The sequence below is a fragment of the Haliotis cracherodii genome, unplaced genomic scaffold (assembly GCF_022045235.1).
Source record: "Haliotis cracherodii isolate W230 unplaced genomic scaffold, xgHalCrac1.p SCAF_24, whole genome shotgun sequence".
In the NCBI taxonomy this organism is placed as follows: Eukaryota; Metazoa; Mollusca; class Gastropoda; order Lepetellida; family Haliotidae; genus Haliotis; species Haliotis cracherodii.
The window spans coordinates 5,608,571-5,628,059 of record NW_027266280.1 but is presented as its reverse complement, the minus strand read 5'-3'; the positions used below and the strand labels follow the sequence as shown (position 1 = coordinate 5,628,059).

The window sequence follows — 19,489 nt, the reverse complement described above, 5'->3', positions numbered from 1 at the left end:
ACTGATCTATTTACTGGGGTAATAATAGTGTAGTGTTTTGAGCTATGGTGTGGATATAGCGCAAATAGGTCTATTATTATTACTACTATTATTATCATTATTGCGGTCATATACTCATTACTCCAGTAAGGCTACTTGAGATCCGGGGTAGAATAGGTCTTCAGCAACCAATGCTTGCGGTAAAAGGCGACTATGCTTGTCGTAAAAGGCGACTAACGGGATCGGGTGGTCAGGCTCGCTGACTTAATGGTGCATGTCATTGATCCCAAATGCGTGGATCGATGTTCATGATGTTAATCACTGGATTGTCTGGTCCATGCTCAGTTATTTACAGACCGCCGTCATATAGCCTGAATATTGCTGAGTGCGGCGTAAAACAACAAACCAAACCAAACCAGTAAGGCTACTATTCAAACTGTGTGCAGGCAGCACCCCTGGCGGACAGTTAAGAAAATATATTTTTTTTATAATAAACTGCAACTCATTCGCTACAGAAGCACTGGCTGGAAAACAAATTCAATTGATATCAGGCCTAGCCATTAAAAGAGTGATATATGTTTACAAGCGTGCTCTTTTTTAAAGTTTCAATAGCTTGTGCTAGCAGAGTGTGAATGTGAATCGCTATTTAGAACTTCTGTTGGAGAGGTTTCTCAGAAGTTCTTTACTGCAGAAGTGTGCAGATAGTATCCTTCCCCGCCGTCCGTGTAGTGGTAACCAGAATGGTTGGACGCTGTTAACACTCTATTCATCATATCTCGGTGTGCGTTACCAACAAAATTGCATATAGTGAAGTTCACACAATGATTTGGTGTAAGGTATCTTGGTATGCGCCAACGTTAAATCTGAGATTAATGTTACACTGTCACCGTCAGGGACAGATCTACACTGCGAAGGTAACAATGTAGGCAGGCAATAATTGTTATTTAATGCAATGCGTTTAGTGTCTTTATAAACTGTTGTTAATTATTGCTAACCGAAAGGGTTTTGAGGGTTTGGATTTTGAAAATATTGAATTTATGTATTTAGAATATAACAATCTCATTAAAATCAGACCTTAGTTCTCGCTACCGCCAAACAAAGATCTGAAAACATCCCATTAGGGGTCACGTCAGAACGACCTTTCATCCGACCAATCAGTGCGTCGCTTACCAGATTATGAGAGTGACAGTCGGAATGTGATTTCTAATCATGCAATCTCGAAATCTTTAACATGGGGTATTCCGAACGATAGTTACGGGTTTAACGACTGAATCCTTACAATCTAGACCATCTGTTAGCCATTCAAGAATGTTTTTTGTTCAGGTTTCAAATTTGTAATCGAGAATTTGTCAAAATATTTTTCGAAGCGTAGTCGCTAATTTGAAATTTGTGCCGTAAAGCACGAGAAAGCTGCCTTCTGATTGATCATTCCATTGGTCGGTCAAAGTTCGCGCAAGGTCGGTCTGACGTGACCCGTAATGGGATGTCCTCAGATCTTTGTTTAGCGGTAGCGAGAGCTAAGATCTGATTTTAATGAGATTGAGAATATAATAACCTATAAGAGAATCTTAGTATACGTGTGCGCAGTTTTAAATGTATACATTTCATACTATATTTGTTAGGTAAAAGCTACTTCTTGATTTCTTATCGATAGTCCAATCAGAGAACGTTTCACAAAATCAGCATCCACGACTGGTACACATTCGTATGTAAGTGATTTAACGCTGCCTGTCTTTGTTGACGCGAATATGTCTCTTTTATCTTTTGACACCAGCAACGATTGCCTATGTTTTTGTGTCAGGCATGAAATCGCGAATGTTTTCGTTATCTGATAGAGCAGATCGTCGCCTATGGTAGCCGCCATCTTTGTGAGGCTATATGAGATAAGAACAGCGATCTGATTGGATATTGCGTTTTCATAACAAGGGGCACAACTCGTGATCTATGCGAGGTGACGCCAGGGTCGAGCCAAGAAAGTGGCCTTGATGTGGCAAGGTAGAAACAAGGCTTTGCTATAGGCTATTGGAAACACTTGCCTCGGGAAGGTGGTCTCAATGCTTCACAATTATGACTGGCTGATAGAATCTTCAGCTGACGCGACCTCATACGTAAGTGTCCTCAGATCTTCAGAGAGGTCTCATGTCGGAGTAAAATTTCTCATTTTAAGGAGTGCATCTAAAGAAGGGTGTTGTTGCATTTAATTTATCAACTTTAACAAATTCAAGTTGACAAGTTTATAAGTCGGCGAGTGCAAGAATGTCGCGCGTGTTGACCAATTGTAAACCCGTTGTAAACCAATTTTGACGTTTTCGAGCATGAACAAGTTGATGCCAACCATGTTGTACCACAACTGAATCCTGGCTGGACAGATATGGAATATTTATCAAGTTGCAGTTATTTATTCGGAATCAGAATCCAGAATTATGCGACGTCTCTCGTTCCATATCAGCACTTGGATGACGGATGACATACAGCTGACACACAAACTCTCGTTTGAATATTGCCGAGTGTGTCGTTAAAGAACAAACTTATAAAATACTAACATGCTTGTTTATTCACGTCCTACCTATACATGTACAAAAGTATATTTGATAATGTAAACAACCCCATTCGTCCCGACAGTCAGCACGTGGGTGTATGTTCATACATTATTATGCTCAAGAAATGATAGTTAGTTGTCTTCTAAAATGGGGGGGGCACGGGTGGCCCAGTCGTCTAAGGCGCCGCGATTCGCTGTGCAGAGTTGCGTCCCTTCGGCACGCCAGAAACCTATGATTGTGGGTTCGAATCCCGGTTCGCCCCGATTATGTTTCTAGGTTTGTCAGCACCATACTCGTGCTCGTGGGTTTCACCGAAGTGGTAAACGTCTGAGACCTGCATCACTTCGGGCTTTCCTCCCACATTAAGCTGACACGCCGTGTTATAACTGGAATACTGTTAAAAGCGGCGTTAAACCAAACTCACTCACTCTAAAAATGGAGTTCATGTGTAAAGTGTCACAATGTTCAAGCATCCTCTCGATTCCAGTGTATCGTATCTCCATTTCAATATGAAACGTCCCCTTGGCCACGTTCCACAAAGCGATTTCAGCGCTAAGACGATCGTAACTCACACTCGTTAATACTGACAGTATCGATAAGATGGATTTTTGAAATGGTGGTCTGGTTCCATTCGCAACTACAGCTTCTTTTCGAGTGCAGCTCGAATGACACGACGCAAATAGTCATCCAATCAAATTACACGATATTGGGTACAGGAACTCTGTACATGGAAGTAACTATATAACTTGTATTCGTGTACTAACATCTTGTCCAGCTAGAAGGTTATTCTGAGTAAAAGCATTGTTTTAAAATATATCGAGTGTTCGCTCGAAAAAGGCCGCCATTTTGAATACAGTTTGCTTAGCACTCGTTATGAACAATAATTTTGATTGGTCGTGAGTTCAAGGTCAACAGCCACAGAAATGTTGAGCTGGGTCGCTGGAGGTCATGACGTCACTTCCGTAACGAAGCTTTCTTGGCGTATTGGTCAAGGGTATGTATATATTGTGTATGTGTGTGTGCCATGCTGTTTTAAAGTTGTCCTTTACGTCATATGGTGTATCTGAGTGACAGATCCAAGTCTGTCATCTTTTCTCTGAACTCTTGATCAAACCACTCGTTGTCAGCCACTGTAAACCAGTTTTTCCAGTCGCCCACCTCTCCTGAAAACGAGAGTGAGTGAGTAAGTGTGGTTCAACGCCGTTTTCAACAGTTATTTTTCATATCACGGTATTTCAGCTCGATGTGGGAGAAAAGCCTTAAGTGATGCAGGTATTAGAACCCCGGAGCAACTCTGCACACACAGTTTTGTTTGTTTGTTTGTTTGTTGTTTAACGCCGAAATATTCAACCTATACGACGGCGGTCTGTAAATAATCGAGTCTGGACCAGACAATCCAGTGATTGATGTCATGAGCATCGATCCATGCAATTGGGATCGATGACATGCATCAACCAAGTCAGACTGACCACCCGATCCCGTTAGTCGCCACAAGGTACGGCACCTTAGAAGAATGGGCCACTGATTGCCCCAAATAGAAAAGAGTGTTCTGGAATACCATATTAAATCGGAAAACGAAGAAAGAGCCACGTGATTACTTATATATTACAAACATCCAACAAATACATATTGAAATATCCCGGTACACAATGATTGGGTAACCCCTATAGGACCTCAATTTAAGCATTGATTTTCACTTTGTGTGAGTTCATTTGAGTAGTCAAACTGTTTAAAACATCGGAGCTCACTGTAATGTAATTTTATATCACTATTTTATACTTTGAGGATGTACTACACAATTTCATTTAGTACGTGTGACTTCATCTTTTAACTGACAGACTTACAACAACCAACTGAAACGCGAATAGAATAGTTAATCAAAACCCTGTCTGCCGTAAACGGCGACTATGCTTGTCGAAAAAGGCGACTAACGGGATCGGGTGGTCAGACTCGCTGACTTGGTTGATGCATGTCATCGTATCCATATTGCTTGGATCGATTCTCAAGATGTCAATCACTGGATTGTCTGATTGACTCGATTATTCACAGGCCGCCGTCATAAAGCCGGAATATATTGCTAACCAACCAACAAACACAAGTATATACAATACAGTAAAGTACGGTTATAACGAACTCAAAGGGACTACTAATTTAATAACCGTAGTTCGTTATAAGCATATATACAGCATAACTACAGCAAATTGTCGGGACCAAAAAAGTAAGTTCGTTATATCTTCAGTTCGTTATAAGCGTGTTCGTTATAACCGTAGTTTACTGTATGCGGAACGAGCTGCAGATCGGCCTCTCGCGATACCCTGTCCTTCCGGCAAACAAAGGATTTCAGCATTACTGAAGAGTGGAACAATTTTCTCTTGGCAACCATCCAGACACTTATGAGACGACGGCGCCAGGCTGTGATCACATCACGTGATTCACACACGCTGGGGAGAGTTGGTTTTCCTTGGCAATGAATTTGTTCTCGTGATCTTTTCCTTTTTAAAGTTTTGGTCAGATACTCATTTTGACGGGTGATCTGACTGATTACTGGTCACTTGATGTATTGCACATGATAACGGGCTTTTGTTCTTTAACATGTCTTCACGCAATATTTCAAAAGATATAAACAATTACCCGTATTACCTTCTGAAGAGGTGATCCTTAGCAAACTTTGAGTACTATATAATGCATACCTTTGCGATACATGACTGGTTGCCCGTCAGAAGTCATGTCATGCTTCCCCTTCCGTTCGCGCATGCGCTTAAAGGAGCACCAGTCGTCTACTTTCCGTAAGAATGCGTCATCGTGGGACAAACCCAGAAATTGAGATATTCTTCGTATCTCGGACAAGGCATCCTAGAAAGAAAAAAAATGTGAGAAGCTGTTTTACTGATGAAATCCATCTTTACAAGCAGTGAGTTTCTATACATTGGCTTAAACACGACTCCGAGGCTTTGGTTGACAATGTAGGGCTTTTCTCGAGCTCAAGGTTTCACATTTTCAACCAAAACCGAGGAGTGGGTGTTTTATCCAACTGTCTAAATGCAGGAAATGCCAGAACAAAATTAGAACACTTATAGATATCAGCAATAGTGCAGCTATATGACGGCGGTCCGTAAATAATCGAGTCGGGATCAGTCAATCCAGTGATTAACATCATGAGCATCGATCTTCGCAATTGGGATGTATCAACCTATACGATGACATGTATCAACCAAGTCAGCGATCCCGTTTGTCGCCTCTTACGACAAGCATAGTCGCCTTTAACGGCAAGCATGAGTCGCTGAAGACCTATTCTACCCCGGATCTTCACGGGTCGTAAAACGCAATGAGTATCGTGAACCGGAAGCTGGTCACATTTGCGTATTGTGATCGTGTTATATTCAGACGTGACAAGACCAACTGTAAACTCTGCTTACTGTACTCTTGTTTTAATCTGTACATACTCTATGTCCTGAAATACAATCCACGCCATCGTGTCACCTACTTCCTTCATGTCTTCATACACCACACTGAGCGACGGAACATCCGGGTGCCTTGTGAGCCCTTCTTGCCAGTTTCGGACGTAATCAAACCACGATCCATAGTCAACTGTTGACGAATAAAGTAAACTACGTTTATAACGAACTGACCGATATAACGAACTTATTTTCAGTCCTGGCCATCTGTTGTATATATGCTATATATATACTTAAAACGAAGGACGGGGCGGTCGGGTAGCCTAGTTGATAAAGCGTTCGCTCGTCACGCTGAAGACCCGGGTTCGATTCCCGACCTGGGTAGAATGTGCGAAGTCACATCGAGTCAAGCCAACTAAGGTTGCAATGGCAATGGCAGAAACTGGGCTTCGATATAGGATAGTGGATCTTCATCTTCATGTGATGCAAGAAGATATAGTTATTAGAATATATGCTGCAAGTTATGCAAGTCTTTGAATGGCATTGAGAAAAGATAAACATAAGAGAGAGAATGTATGGATGTCAACTTCGTTATTATGAGGACCACAACGTTTTGGAGTACATGTATATTGTTAATACTCCTTCATCGGGCATTGGTGCACCTGATGAAGGAGTGAGCATATACTCCGAAACGTTGTGCTACTCACAATAACGAGAAAAATGAAAAGAAAAACTGTAAGTTAATCTCGATATATTCCTACTTCTCCTCCACCACCATCCTCCGATCCATCATCTTACTTCTCCTCAACACCTCCTCATCCACATCACCATCAACATCCTCATGCTACTTCTCCACCCACACAATCTCCTCCCCATTATCACCTTCCTATTTCTTCTCCACCACCTCAACACCATCATCATCATCCTCATCCTACTTCTCCACCCACTCAATCTCCTCCCCATCATCACCATCCTACTTCTCCACCCACTCAATCTCCTCCCCATCATCACCATCCTACTTCTCCACCCACTCAATCTCCTCCCCATCATCACCATCCTACTTCTCCACCCACTCAATCTCCTCCCCATCATCACCATCCTACTTCTCCACCCACTCAATCTCCTCCCCATCATCACCATCCTACTTCTCCACCCACTCAATCTCCTCCCCATCATCACCATCCTACTTCTCCACCTACTCAATCTCCTCCCCATCATCACCTTCCTATTGTTTCTCCACCACCTCAACATCATCAACATCATCAGCAGCAGCAGCAGCAGCAGCATCCTACTTCTCCACCCACTCAATCTCCTCCCCATCATCGTCATCATCATCCTAATTATCCACCCCCTCCATCTCCTCCCCATCATCATCTTCCTATTTTTTCTCCACCACCTCAACATCATCATCATCATCATCATCATCCTACTACTCCGACCACTATATCTCCTCCCCATCATCATCATCAACATCATCATCAACATCATCATCATCATCATCTTCCTATTTCTTCTCCACCACCTCAACATCATCATCATCATCATCATCATCATCCTACTACTCCACCCACCCCATCTCCTCCCCATCATGATCTTCCTATTTCTTCTTCACCACCTCAACATCATCATCATCATCATCACCCTACTTCTCCCCCCACTCCATCTCCTCCCCATCATCATCTTCCTATTTTTTTCACCACCACCTTACCATCATCATCATCACCATCAGCAGCAGCAGCAGCAGCTGAGTGCGGAGTTAAACAACAAACAAACAAACATCATCACCATCCTACTTCTCGTCCACCCAAGCAGAATGTCAAACGGTGGACCCCCTAAGGAGAAAGTGTTAAAACATTTCATACCTTTTCCTTCGACCCACAAGGGCAGATAGTCCTTGAATATTCCATGATAGTCGTAATACTGAACCAGTTTGCGATGGTGGTTATAAAATGAAACCGCCGCATCTTTAGGGTTACGTAGCAGGTATATTATCTTGGTCTTCTTCTGATGTATCTCCTTGGGTAACGAGTCGAACTGGACGTGAGTGTTTAGTATCCTGGGCGATGGCATTTTGGCCAGGTGATCATGTGACATCATTTCGATCATCAAGTCATCTTTCTCCATCCCTCCAACGTCACATGACCCGCTCAACAGAACACGTAACACCTCAAACAACCAATGGGTGCCTAGAATAGAGCAGGAAACAAATTCATGAGTTGCGAGAGAGAGAGAGAGAGAGAGAGAGAGAGAGAGAGAGAGACACAGAGAGAGAGAGAGAGAGAGAGAGAGAGAGGCTGCTTGTAACAGTACGGACCTGTGCAGAGTTTATAGTGCTAGCCCACTTAAGTGGCACACCCCTCTCAGATACAGTATACTGAGGATTACCACTCCTTGTTTATCCCATAACGCCAGGCAGGGTTACAACAAGTACCATCTTTTAACGTGTTTTGGTATGACACGGCCGGTAATCGTACCATCGACCTTCCGCTCTCCGGGAAGGCACTCTATTCACTACACCACAGAGAAGGTCTTGTTAACATTGAAATTTCAGAAACAAATAGTAAGGACATGAAGCCAAAACATTGAGAAAGGGTACATCTGATGATGATGATTATTATTATCATTATTATTATTATTGTTGTTGTTATTGTTATTATTGTTATTATTATTGTAAAAATATAACAATATGTATAACACAATTTGAGTTACGAAGTGGAATTTGAATGTCAACAACATTTGCAAGGACTGTCAATTTGCAGCGGCCTAAACCCTTGAATAGTCACTTAATGATGACGTAGATTGCCAACTCGTGAAGATAATTCCTGAGCGGGAATTTATTGTTACCTGATTTCGGGTAGCCAGATATAAGAATATCGTCGTCTCTCAACTTGAGATTGGGGACGCCCCTGATGACGTCAGCAGGAAAGGTGGGGAACATGCGCCCGTCCACGTCCAGCAAGGTCAAAGTGCATCCTGCAGCATCCGGGACTTTCTTGACGGACATTGTCAGCGTTCAACGGGACTGCACAGTAAACAGAACACTTTGATCAAAGATAAGTCGTAACTGATGGAGAAATATGAAATGGGCTTCACATATTGTACTCATGTGGAGAGTCGAACCCGGACATTCGGCGTGACGAACGAACGCTTTAACCACCAGACTACCCTACCGTCCCTCATACGTACATAAACACTTAGACTTTATTTAGGCTTTATTTACTCTGTTTACATTTGTTTACTTAATCGTTCATTATCGGTCAGATCGCAACAAAATGTCGATTAATAGTAGCAAAGCGTGACGCTTTTAGTGACGCTTTTGGACATTGTCACATATCTATTTTTGTTGACACATATTCAGCAAACACAGCTATGCAGATTTTATAATCGCTTCATTTGCTTTCTGCTGTTGCAGGGTGAGCACAAATGTGTTCAATGTGGGAAAGAGACGGATTTGAACAAATGATGTTTACGGGTACCTGCCCTTGTCAATTAACGATTTTTGTGCTGCATGTGTGGCCCAGTCGTCTGAGGCGTCCCAATTCGCTGGGCAGAGTTGCGTCCCTTGGGTACTCCAGAAACCTATGATGGTGGGTTCGAATCCCAGTTCGCCCCGATTATGTTTCTAGGTTTTTTCAGCACCATACTCGTGCTCGTGGGTTTCACTGAAGTGGTAAACGCCTGAGACCTGCATCCCTTGGGGCTTCCCTCCCACATTAAGCTGACACGCCGCGTTATACTGTTAAAAGCGGCGTTAAACTCAACTCACTCACTATTTCACAATAACATATTGTTCTATCGTGACATCATTTCCCCGCGCCCGCGACTTGATGTCGTCATGTAATGGATAACGTTATTTTTTAGAGACAAGTGTCTATTGAGTGGTTCCCCATAGATTTAGCTCAGTGGCCGAGCGATCGCATGACATCATAAACATCGATCCACGCATTTAGGATCAATGACATGCTTCAACCAAGTCAGCGAGCCTGACCACCCGATCCCGTTAGTCGCCTCATACGACAAGCATAGTCGACTTTTAAGGCAAGCATGGGTTGCTGAAGACCTATTCTACCCCGGATCTTCACGGGTCCCCCCAATAACTAATCACTACCAAATAATGGATAATAGAAAGATCGTTATCACCAAATCCTGTCTTCATCCAATACAAATATGCCAAGCCTGACTCCACTTAATCAAGCACTAGACTGATGGTACAGTCAGCTTACACTAATGACAACTATCGATTTAATGCCGCGCTCCTATCCGCCATCTCCCAAAAGCCCACTCAACAAGCTCAATATGACACTTGACAGGGGCGAACACATTTTTCCAGTCATCGTTTTGATGGAGACATCAAGTTTTTTGCGTTTTGCGTTGAACTCACATCGCAGAACACGAGCAAGGCCATGGGCTAAAAATAGCTCCACTTTGAAAGTTAGAGATTTGATGTCAAACATATGCGCAGCTCGATCTGCATGTTTATCTAATCTGTGTGTTATAACAGTAAATAACACTAGCTGTGTCATCTAACAGTATAACGCATCACTGATTCAATTGCCAATCAGACATGCGAAAGGCAGACACATGAATAAATGCATGAATGTTTTTTTAGCTGGTACAAACTATATGCTATTGCACACACACGACAACTATCGCTGCTCAGACATGCCACGCAACAAGGTCGCAGCTCTGTACGTTTATCAATGGAACATGTTCACTAAACCGTAATTTGCGTTCACTATCAGTTTGTGAGATCATCGACTGTCAATTCTTACCTGTACAAGTCACCGGCGTACATGAAGCGAAGTAGTTATGTAGAAGTCACCCAGACGGGACGTTCACTGGTCACTGCATATTTACTGGACACTGTTACGGGTGGGCGAACGGGTCGTTGTTCACGGTCGACTCACCTTCGTTTGCTGGGCAGCTCGGAACTGCGACGGCTTGGCTAATCCACACCTAAGATTAGAGCCTGTGGCGTGCAAGAGTTACTTCCCTTTAGCATAATAATTTATGCTCGACTTTAAGCCCAGTAAAAGCCTACAATGAGTCCCATTTTATATCATTAGAGATTAAATGACGTGTTGTGAAAATTATGATTATTGTGTCGTTATCAGAAGGACCACACCCTCTACCCCACCAAGCTCAATCCCATCCCATTAAATATGACCTACCCTTCCACCCCGATGAGAGGACTGGTGTAGTAGGCCTACTAGGCATGAGATATGTTGTCACCGTCCATAAACTCGACCGCCTCCGTGGACCCGTGGTAGAGTGTCCGGAGAGCGGAAGGTCCTGGGTTCGATCCCCGGCCGCGTCATACCAAAAGATGTCAAAACATGGTACTTGTTGTTACCCTGTCTGGTGCTCGACATTAAGGGGCTAAAACAAGGACTGGTCGGCTCGGAGTCAGTATACTGTGTCTGAGTGGGGTATTCATGTTAAACTGCGGCATGGTACATCAGTGTGCTAGCACTATAAAATCCGGACTAGTACAAGCAGCCACACACACATGCATGCACGTCGCTATGTAAGTGCAATAATCTTAGACGCGACGTTAAACCATCCATCAAGTTTTGTACGATGCAAAATCAACTCAGGGAAGGACAAGAAGCGACCTCAGTGTGTGATCATGTTTATTATGGTCCGAGTGTGTTATGGCTAAATGACCGGTAGGATGAGATGGCAATGTGGTTGTTAACCTTCTAGCGCCTCAGGGGCAGCTTAGGTTGTATACTCCCTAGGGAGCCGAGAATGCTGGTTGAGTGCACACTGATCCATTGACTGTGGTAGTAATAGTAATGTGGATTTAGCGCAATATAAATAGGCCTACTCTTATCATTATTATTATTTACAGATTAAAATAAAAAATGCAGCAAAGAAGGTTTGGGTGACTTGGCACAGTCAGGCTGGTAAGGCTCATCATCAGCTCAGGGCCCTTGCCCCCTCTACACGCAGCCCAGACAGCGAATGGGACTTCTCCCAGGAAGCGCTGCCTAGTCAAACCCACCCAGAACTTTTCGGAGAACAACACAGCAACCTTCTGCATTACCCAGATTGTCAGAATGGCTGTATTCCTGGTAGCAAACCCGGCTACTCTCCCAATGTCAGTCAACAGATTGGGAGGTACCAAACCCAAGGCACCGAGAACAATGGGGAGTCGGACAACTTGGTACTTGGGATGCAAGTGTGACATTTCGAAAGCGAGGTCTGCATATTTGCCATGTTTTTTCCTGAATCTTGTCAATCACATTAGTGTCAAAAGGGACAGAAAACTCAGTGATATAAATGATTTCATTGGATTTATGAAAAAGGCCAAGATAAGGTTTGTTGGCCTGGATAGGTCTGACGCTGTATACGGGCCTATTCCAAAGAATTTTGTATTTTTCATTTTCTATGACGCGCTCTACATATTCTGGGTCGTACCATGGATGTGTGTCAAAACCACAAGCATGACGAAGACTTGGAATGCCTTGTTTTCATCATGAGTCTGAGTAGTAGTCATAGTAGTAGTAGTAGTAATAGTAGTAGTAGTAGTAGTAGTAGTAGTAGTAGTAGTAGTAGTAGTTGTATCAAGGTCATATACTCATTACTCATTATGGCTGGCGGGCAGTAAGAAAGGGTGAAAGGGTTTTTTCAATAAAAAGTAATTCATTCGCCACAGAAGGATTAACTGGAAGACACATTCAGTTAATATCAGGCGTAGCCATTCAAAGAGTGACATATGTATGCATGCGTTCTCGTTTTTAAAGCTTTAATCGAAATATGAACCTGTTATAACTTGTGTTCTGAAATTTCAGAGGTTCAGTCAATATATCACCGAGATTGATGATTTGCATTCGCTGATGAATCCGATAGTAAGGGTTAAATTTTGGGTTCTATAGTCATTGTGTCTAGACCTGGATATAAAGGTTTTTGTTTTGATATTTCAAGTATCTTTGTTTAAAAATTGCCGGGCTTCTAATCTTGTGAAATATTGTCTACAGTAACTTCAAAAACAGTTCGGGTAATGCATGAGATGCATATTTGCAAGGCGGGTCCAGCATTTTTAAAAAGGAGGGTGCAGAATACCATAATCCTCTCTCAGTCGGGGGTGGGTTAAGGGGGTGGATTGTCTACAACATACTACATTTGAATTTTAAGGGGGGCGGGGGGGGGGGGGGGGGATTTGTTCTATCCACAGTGATAAATCTGTGGCCAAACTTGAAAATAACTATTTATTATAAAGTACCAATTTATTATAAAGTACCAGTATATAAAGTATCATTTATACATAACAATGCAATTCAATGAATTCACCTTGTACTCCCACATGTTAGGATCATGGGTGTAGGACGAGGTTTGACATAGAGCTAGAGCTGGCGTGATGGTGGTTACCTTGTGCTAGCAGAGATTGTGAATCGCTACTTAGAGCTGTATTTTACACTCATAGAAATCAGGTCCCGGAGGGTGGCTGTAAGAAGATCGTTCAGGGTGATATCATCGACTTGAGTAGGAGCTGTAGCGTGTACAGGATATCCAACATTATAGCAGCCTTCTATTGGAGAGGAGAGATTCCTATAAAGTCATGTAATGTAGAACATGGCAGAGAGTATACATCCCTGTCGAACCCCCGCCTGTATAGTGGGAACCAGAATGGTTGGACGCTGCTTAACACACTAGTCATCATATCTCGGTGTGCGTTACCAACAATATTGCATATACTGAAGGTTACACAATGAGTTGGTGTAATGTATCTTGGTATGCGCCAACGTTAAATCTGAGATTAATGTTACACTATCACCGTCAGGGTCAGATCTACACTGCGAAGGTAACAATGTAGGCAGACAATAATTGTTATTTAATGCAATGCGTTTCGTGTCTTTATAAACCCTAGTCACTGTTGTCAATTTCGGGTTTGGATTTGGAGATTATTCAATCTACGTATTTAGAATATAATAACGCATAAGCGAATCTCAGTATGCGTGTGCACATTTTTAAATGTATACATTTCATAATATATTTGTTACTATAGGTAAAAGCTACTTCCTGATTCCAAATTGTAGTTTTTGTGAGAAAATGTCTAGATATATGTGCGGATATATAGTGTTAGTGTATATATAGTGTAGCATATTTGTTTTCATTTGTCAACATCAAGGACATATCTATACATAACAAATGTATGCGTCTCGTCCCTCTCATATATGAACATTATTGGAAAGCCATTAAAATATTAAGTAAACAACAGAGTCACGCGCTGGTGTGAAATTGAACATCAACAGAATCATTCAGTGACAAGCAAGCTAATTGTGGCCATTACCCAGTCATCACTGTTCAAAATGTACGTTTCAGTTCGTTTTTGAGATACAGAAGTCAGACATGTTGGTCTGAATGGTTAATATTATTACCCGATGTTTGAATTAAGTTTACAATAAAATACCACAACGGGGTATTAATGAAACCTTTTGACATTTCATTTGTTGAGTCCAACTACCGCTAATTCTTTGAAATTTGAAATGGCCAAAACATATCTGCATATGTGTGGGAAAAACATTAATATGATGCTCAGAACTACATTCCTGAGGGCGGGTGATTCATTGACTGAACGGAACACATATCCTGTTTCTGTATGAGTGAGGGAAGCATCAAAACCAGCATATGTAATGTTTGTATCTCGAAACCTTAAACGACTAGCTCCACGTGTAGATGATTCATTTAATTACGACCGCGCTATTGTGGATAGTTTATAGACCCTGTCGTTTCTGAGCCCCATGACATTTTCACACAAAAGGGAGTACCAACGAAGAAACAGTTTTTACGCCGGTTTTAGCAATATCACAGGGGGGACACCAGAAATGGGCTTCACACATTGTACCGATGTCGGGAATCGAACCCGGGTCTTCGGCGTGACGAGCGAACGCTTTAACCACTAGGCTACCCGACCGTCCCTCAGCACGTGGAAGGTGTGTCTAACCAAATGGTAACCTTTACTGAATTATTATTATGTTTCGGTGAAGAATACAGTCAAATCCTGTTGCCTCGAATTCATAGGGACCATTTTGGACTGTGGGTTCGACATACCTGCGGATTCGACACATTCGAGTTCGAGACAACGGGGTTCTGTATATGGAAACTTGTCCACCTTGATATTGGATTCATGTCTTTCTTTTCATTATCAGTTCAACATTCATATCTCCATTACATATTGAGTTTTCCTCGTGCTTCTGGACATAAGACTTAAATATTAATTGTGATAGTCATTTGCAGTAACCGGTACCTCTTGATGGCATAATAATAGACAGCGAATATGCGTATCACTGTCTAGTATTGACGTAGATCAGGTATAAACGAAACAGATGATGAAATTAAGTCTGATCATTTAATAGGTAACCCGACAGAACATGTCATCGTAGTGATATTTACGGATTACAAGTACATTTGGCTATCCATAATTGTTGGCATCCACAACCATCAGAATTAGGTCAGAATAACCGCCAGCCTAGGTCCTCCCCAAAGTCTCGGCATTGACAGCTGAATGAGACCGGGTGTGTTGTGGGGACTAGGCCCGGTCCTTTTGATACAAATAGAACCCTGTTTCTTTCTCTGTAGACTAAACTTTTATTATAATACAGGGAAACATGTCCAAGTTTGACACTAGTTACTAATTACAACGTCTAGTCCTTGACCGAAAATTGGCACCTAAAATGGGTCAAGTCTCTCTTGAAGTCCATTTATGCATGGCCATTTCCAAGATTGCCTTCACGTCCTTTAGCTTTTGCAACATGCTCAGGGTTACCATGGTTACCAAGATTACCTTGCGTATAAACATTTCCCGAATTGACATGATTTCCCAGATTAGCCGTCCCGCTGAAGAACTGGTCGTTTTTAAAGCTGTCAGGTCCTGCTTGAGGTGCGCCAGGGAATCGAAGACCACCAGTGTGGAAAGCAAGTCCTTGAACGTCCGCTGCAGCATAAGTTTGTCCCGAGTTGCCAAAGACGTCATTGCCTCCGTGACTGCGTTCTGTACCCTGTTTATCTTGGCCAACAGCACCTGTCACACCAAAGTTGTTGTTTTGACCATAAGGTCTGATGTTTTCACCATCAAGGGCTGTATTAGCCCCGAGGTCAACGTTCCTGATACCGAGTCTGTGCGTTGAGATCGCCGCGTTGATGTCGCCATAACCCTTCAGTCTGCTGTGGACGGGTCTGCTCGCGATGGGGACGCCGACGTGGATGTTGTCAGTGTTGATGACGTGACCAGTCGTCGGTAAAGAAGGGTTGACCGCTCGGTGGAACTCCCGATCACTAGCCCCAAAGGAGTTGAACTCTTTGTCAATGCTTGCGCCAATTCTATTCAAGCCACTGTCTGTTTGAGAATACCCACGTGTGTTGCCTCCGAACGTACTTCCGCCATGGACGAGATTGCCGATGTTGCCATTAACCAAACCACCGTTGCCATGGACACCGTTGTTACTATGGACGCCATTCACTGGACCATTGTTGCTATGGACACCATTGGTTAAACCACCGTTACCATGCGAACCATGTATTAAACCATCGTTGCTATTGAAGTCATTGCCGAAACTGCCATGACTTCTTCCTCCATGGTTATAGCGGACTGGGCTAAATTTGGTTTGTCTTTGTGCTACGGCGAATCCAATCCCGAAGTTGGCGATTTCAGTAAGTTGTTCCCTGTCTGGGTAGCCATCGTCTAACCGGTCAAAGGTCACGGGCTGGCTGATGAAGTTCCCGTAGCCAACGTTGTTCGCTCTATGCAAGCCAGATGTACTCTTGCCCACATTAATGGCGCCTCCCTTGCCGGAGCTTGGAAGGGTGTTTTGGTGGGTGAGTTCTTCTTGATCCCCTCGAGGTCTACCAGTGAGAGCATGTTGTTGTCCGCGTTGGTTTGGGGCAACCCCAGCGTTGACTACAACAGCACCGACTACAACAACCAGTACAACAGCGGTGATCTACAACACAAGACAACTAGGATTATGCCATGGAGTAGAGAGAGAGAGCTTATATATACATGGATCTGCCAAAAAGTATGCTTGCATTTTGAGTTGTGTTTTGCGAAGATGGGAACATTTTTGGGGATGACACTTTCACGTGGGCGACGAGATACGCGAGACTTGGGCGTGTAACACTTTGGTGAAACCACCAGCACAGTTGCTGACACACCGAGGGTCATAGCCGGGAAGAACATGGGATTAGAACACACGACGAACTTAACATAACGAACTGTGGCAACAGACAGACAGACAGGTTTATTCATTATTTTGGCCATATGGCCTAAAGTACAATTGATACTAACTCATTATATGATGTCACGTGCATATACAGAAATTACATCTTCTTGAATCTGATAGAAAAAAAATGATTTATATAAGTAGCCACCGAAAAGATAACATGTTTATTTTGTGAGTTGATAATATTGTTCATTAACATTTCAGATTTATTGTCATTTTTCAAGAAGGGGAGATATGTAGATCTTAACTTGGAATACTTGTTACACTTAAATAAGACATGGAATTCATCTTCAATTATACCTCTGTCACACTATTAACACTATTAACAGCATCAATATCTTTCGATTTACGCCACATATTTACATTGATATTATGTAATGAGATTCTAAATTTACAAAACGATCTTATTAATGACTTATTAATAATACATATCCTGTTGAAGATGTGTCTTTAGTTTACTATAATTGCTAAGATAATGCGAAGATGAAACAGTTTCGTTCTAGTTTTGTGCAAATATAATTATCTTTCACTCGCTGCTTAAATATTCCCATAAACACTTGAATGTTTCCAATATCCTGTGCAATCCACACCAAAGTAAAACCACATGTAAATAACAGATTTCGTACTTATATTTACCTTTATCATCCAACTGCTTTAACAATTTATAACATTGAAGAGGATATCTACATTCTTCCATTCTTTGTAACTTTATCCAGTATTTAACTCCTCTTACTTGGCTATGCACAAACATATTGCAGCGTCCAGTTTCACCAAGAATTGCTTTATTTGAGGCATATTTATACAAAAAAAATGTTTGAAGTATGAGGTATGTATTTTTTCGATGGCAGCATAATATTTTGTTCATCATATTTCCGCAACTTAGAACAATGAGTCACTTATCCCCAATTTACGTTAAAAAATCATCAAAAAAAATTATTAAAAAGAAAAAACATTTCTAATCTATTGCATACTCACCACGAAACACATTCAATATCCCAATCACATTAACTACATAATGTTTATCATGAAAGTGTCTCACTCACTCAATTGAACATGAAACGAACTTCCGGGCAAAAGAAAGTATACATACATGTTTAATTATGGCTAACTATGAACCAAACAAGAAATTGTTATTCGATGGTGATGTATTTGATACGGGTAGTATCATAGGGGTTTTTTTTGGACCTTAGGTTTTCATTCCGGCGACATATTTTCAACCTAGTAACGTTTGACAATGTTTGCAATTTTTTGGTCAAATCAAATTTTCAAGTGTATACGTTCTTTTTCCAGGCAGCTTGTACACACAGAATATACATACAAATGGACCTGTGAAGATCTGGGGTAGACTAGGTCTTCAGCAATCAATGCTTGTCGTAAAATGCGAATATAACTGAGGTAAGAGGCGACTAAAGGGGTCGGGTGGCCAGGCTTCCAGACTTAGTTGATGCATGTCATCGTATCCAAATAGATCGATGCTCATGATGTCAATCACTGGATTGTCTGACCCAGATTCGATTATTTACAAAATGTCATATAGCCGGAATATTGCTGAGTGCGGCGTTTAACAACAACAACAACAACAACAACAACAACAACAACAAAACTAATGAAGTGCGTCTAGCCACAAATTGAGATAAAATTAATTTATACAGCAAAGATGAATTATTTTCCAAAAATATGGAATAGGCGTTGCGACAACATTTGCCGCCTGGGAGTTGAAATTGACTTACCTTCATCCTGCCGAATGCCTTGCAACAAGTGGCGTCTCTAGGAACCCAGACGCAATTGACAACTGACCCCGAGTGTGACATGTTTATATACAACTGCATGGCTACATTTAAATGATCCCCTGATTTATTCCAAACATGATAGACATTCATTGTTTAACAATAAATGCAAATATTATAATTCCTAGCTTCATACTATAACAGGTTTACACAGGCAGTTCAATAAATGTCCGTGTTTATGTTGATTCAGTTGATTATATAGGAAATGGATTTTTATTTGTGCAATAAAACAAAATATCCAATGATGATTGAATATTGAATAGGTCACGTACAAGCTTTACCTCAAATTCCTATATAGTGTAAGAAGTTTTACATAATTATAATTACGTCTCTGAAATTAAAATATTTTTAAAGATATCATTTGGTAAAAACTGTTCCGCATTCTTGCACTTTTGACTATTTAGCTTTTTTCCAAAGGTCGAGATAGAGATAATGTCCCTCACACTGTTTCATAGATAAGGGCATGCGTCGAGGTTACTGGAGCTGATCATGAGAAGACAGTAAGAATGGGTTGCGATGTTTTTTATTATGTATATTTCTGGGGTCTATAAGAGAGTAGGGCA

The 19,489-nt window shown here is 41.8% G+C and overlaps 2 protein-coding genes across 2 annotated transcripts; both read right to left on the bottom strand.

The window, feature by feature from the left end:
* Positions 1-2,444: 2,444 nt before the first annotated feature.
* On the bottom strand, positions 2,445-10,854 carry LOC139472371 (sulfotransferase 1B1-like). Its single transcript, XM_071254842.1, has 6 exons — positions 10,687-10,854; positions 8,759-8,936; positions 7,777-8,100; positions 6,004-6,107; positions 5,210-5,372; positions 2,445-3,682 (listed from the first exon to the last, which is right to left on the bottom strand). The coding sequence occupies exons 2-6, from the start codon at positions 8,916-8,918 to the stop codon at positions 3,570-3,572; spliced, it is 864 nt and encodes a 287-aa protein (XP_071110943.1). The 5' UTR covers positions 8,919-8,936; positions 10,687-10,854; the 3' UTR covers positions 2,445-3,569.
* Positions 10,855-15,621: 4,767 nt separating this feature from the next.
* LOC139472188 (insoluble matrix shell protein 4-like) lies at positions 15,622-18,875 on the bottom strand. Its single transcript, XM_071254563.1, has 2 exons — positions 18,870-18,875; positions 15,622-16,860 (listed from the first exon to the last, which is right to left on the bottom strand). The coding sequence occupies exons 1-2, from the start codon at positions 18,873-18,875 to the stop codon at positions 15,622-15,624; spliced, it is 1,245 nt and encodes a 414-aa protein (XP_071110664.1).
* Positions 18,876-19,489: the final 614 nt, after the last annotated feature.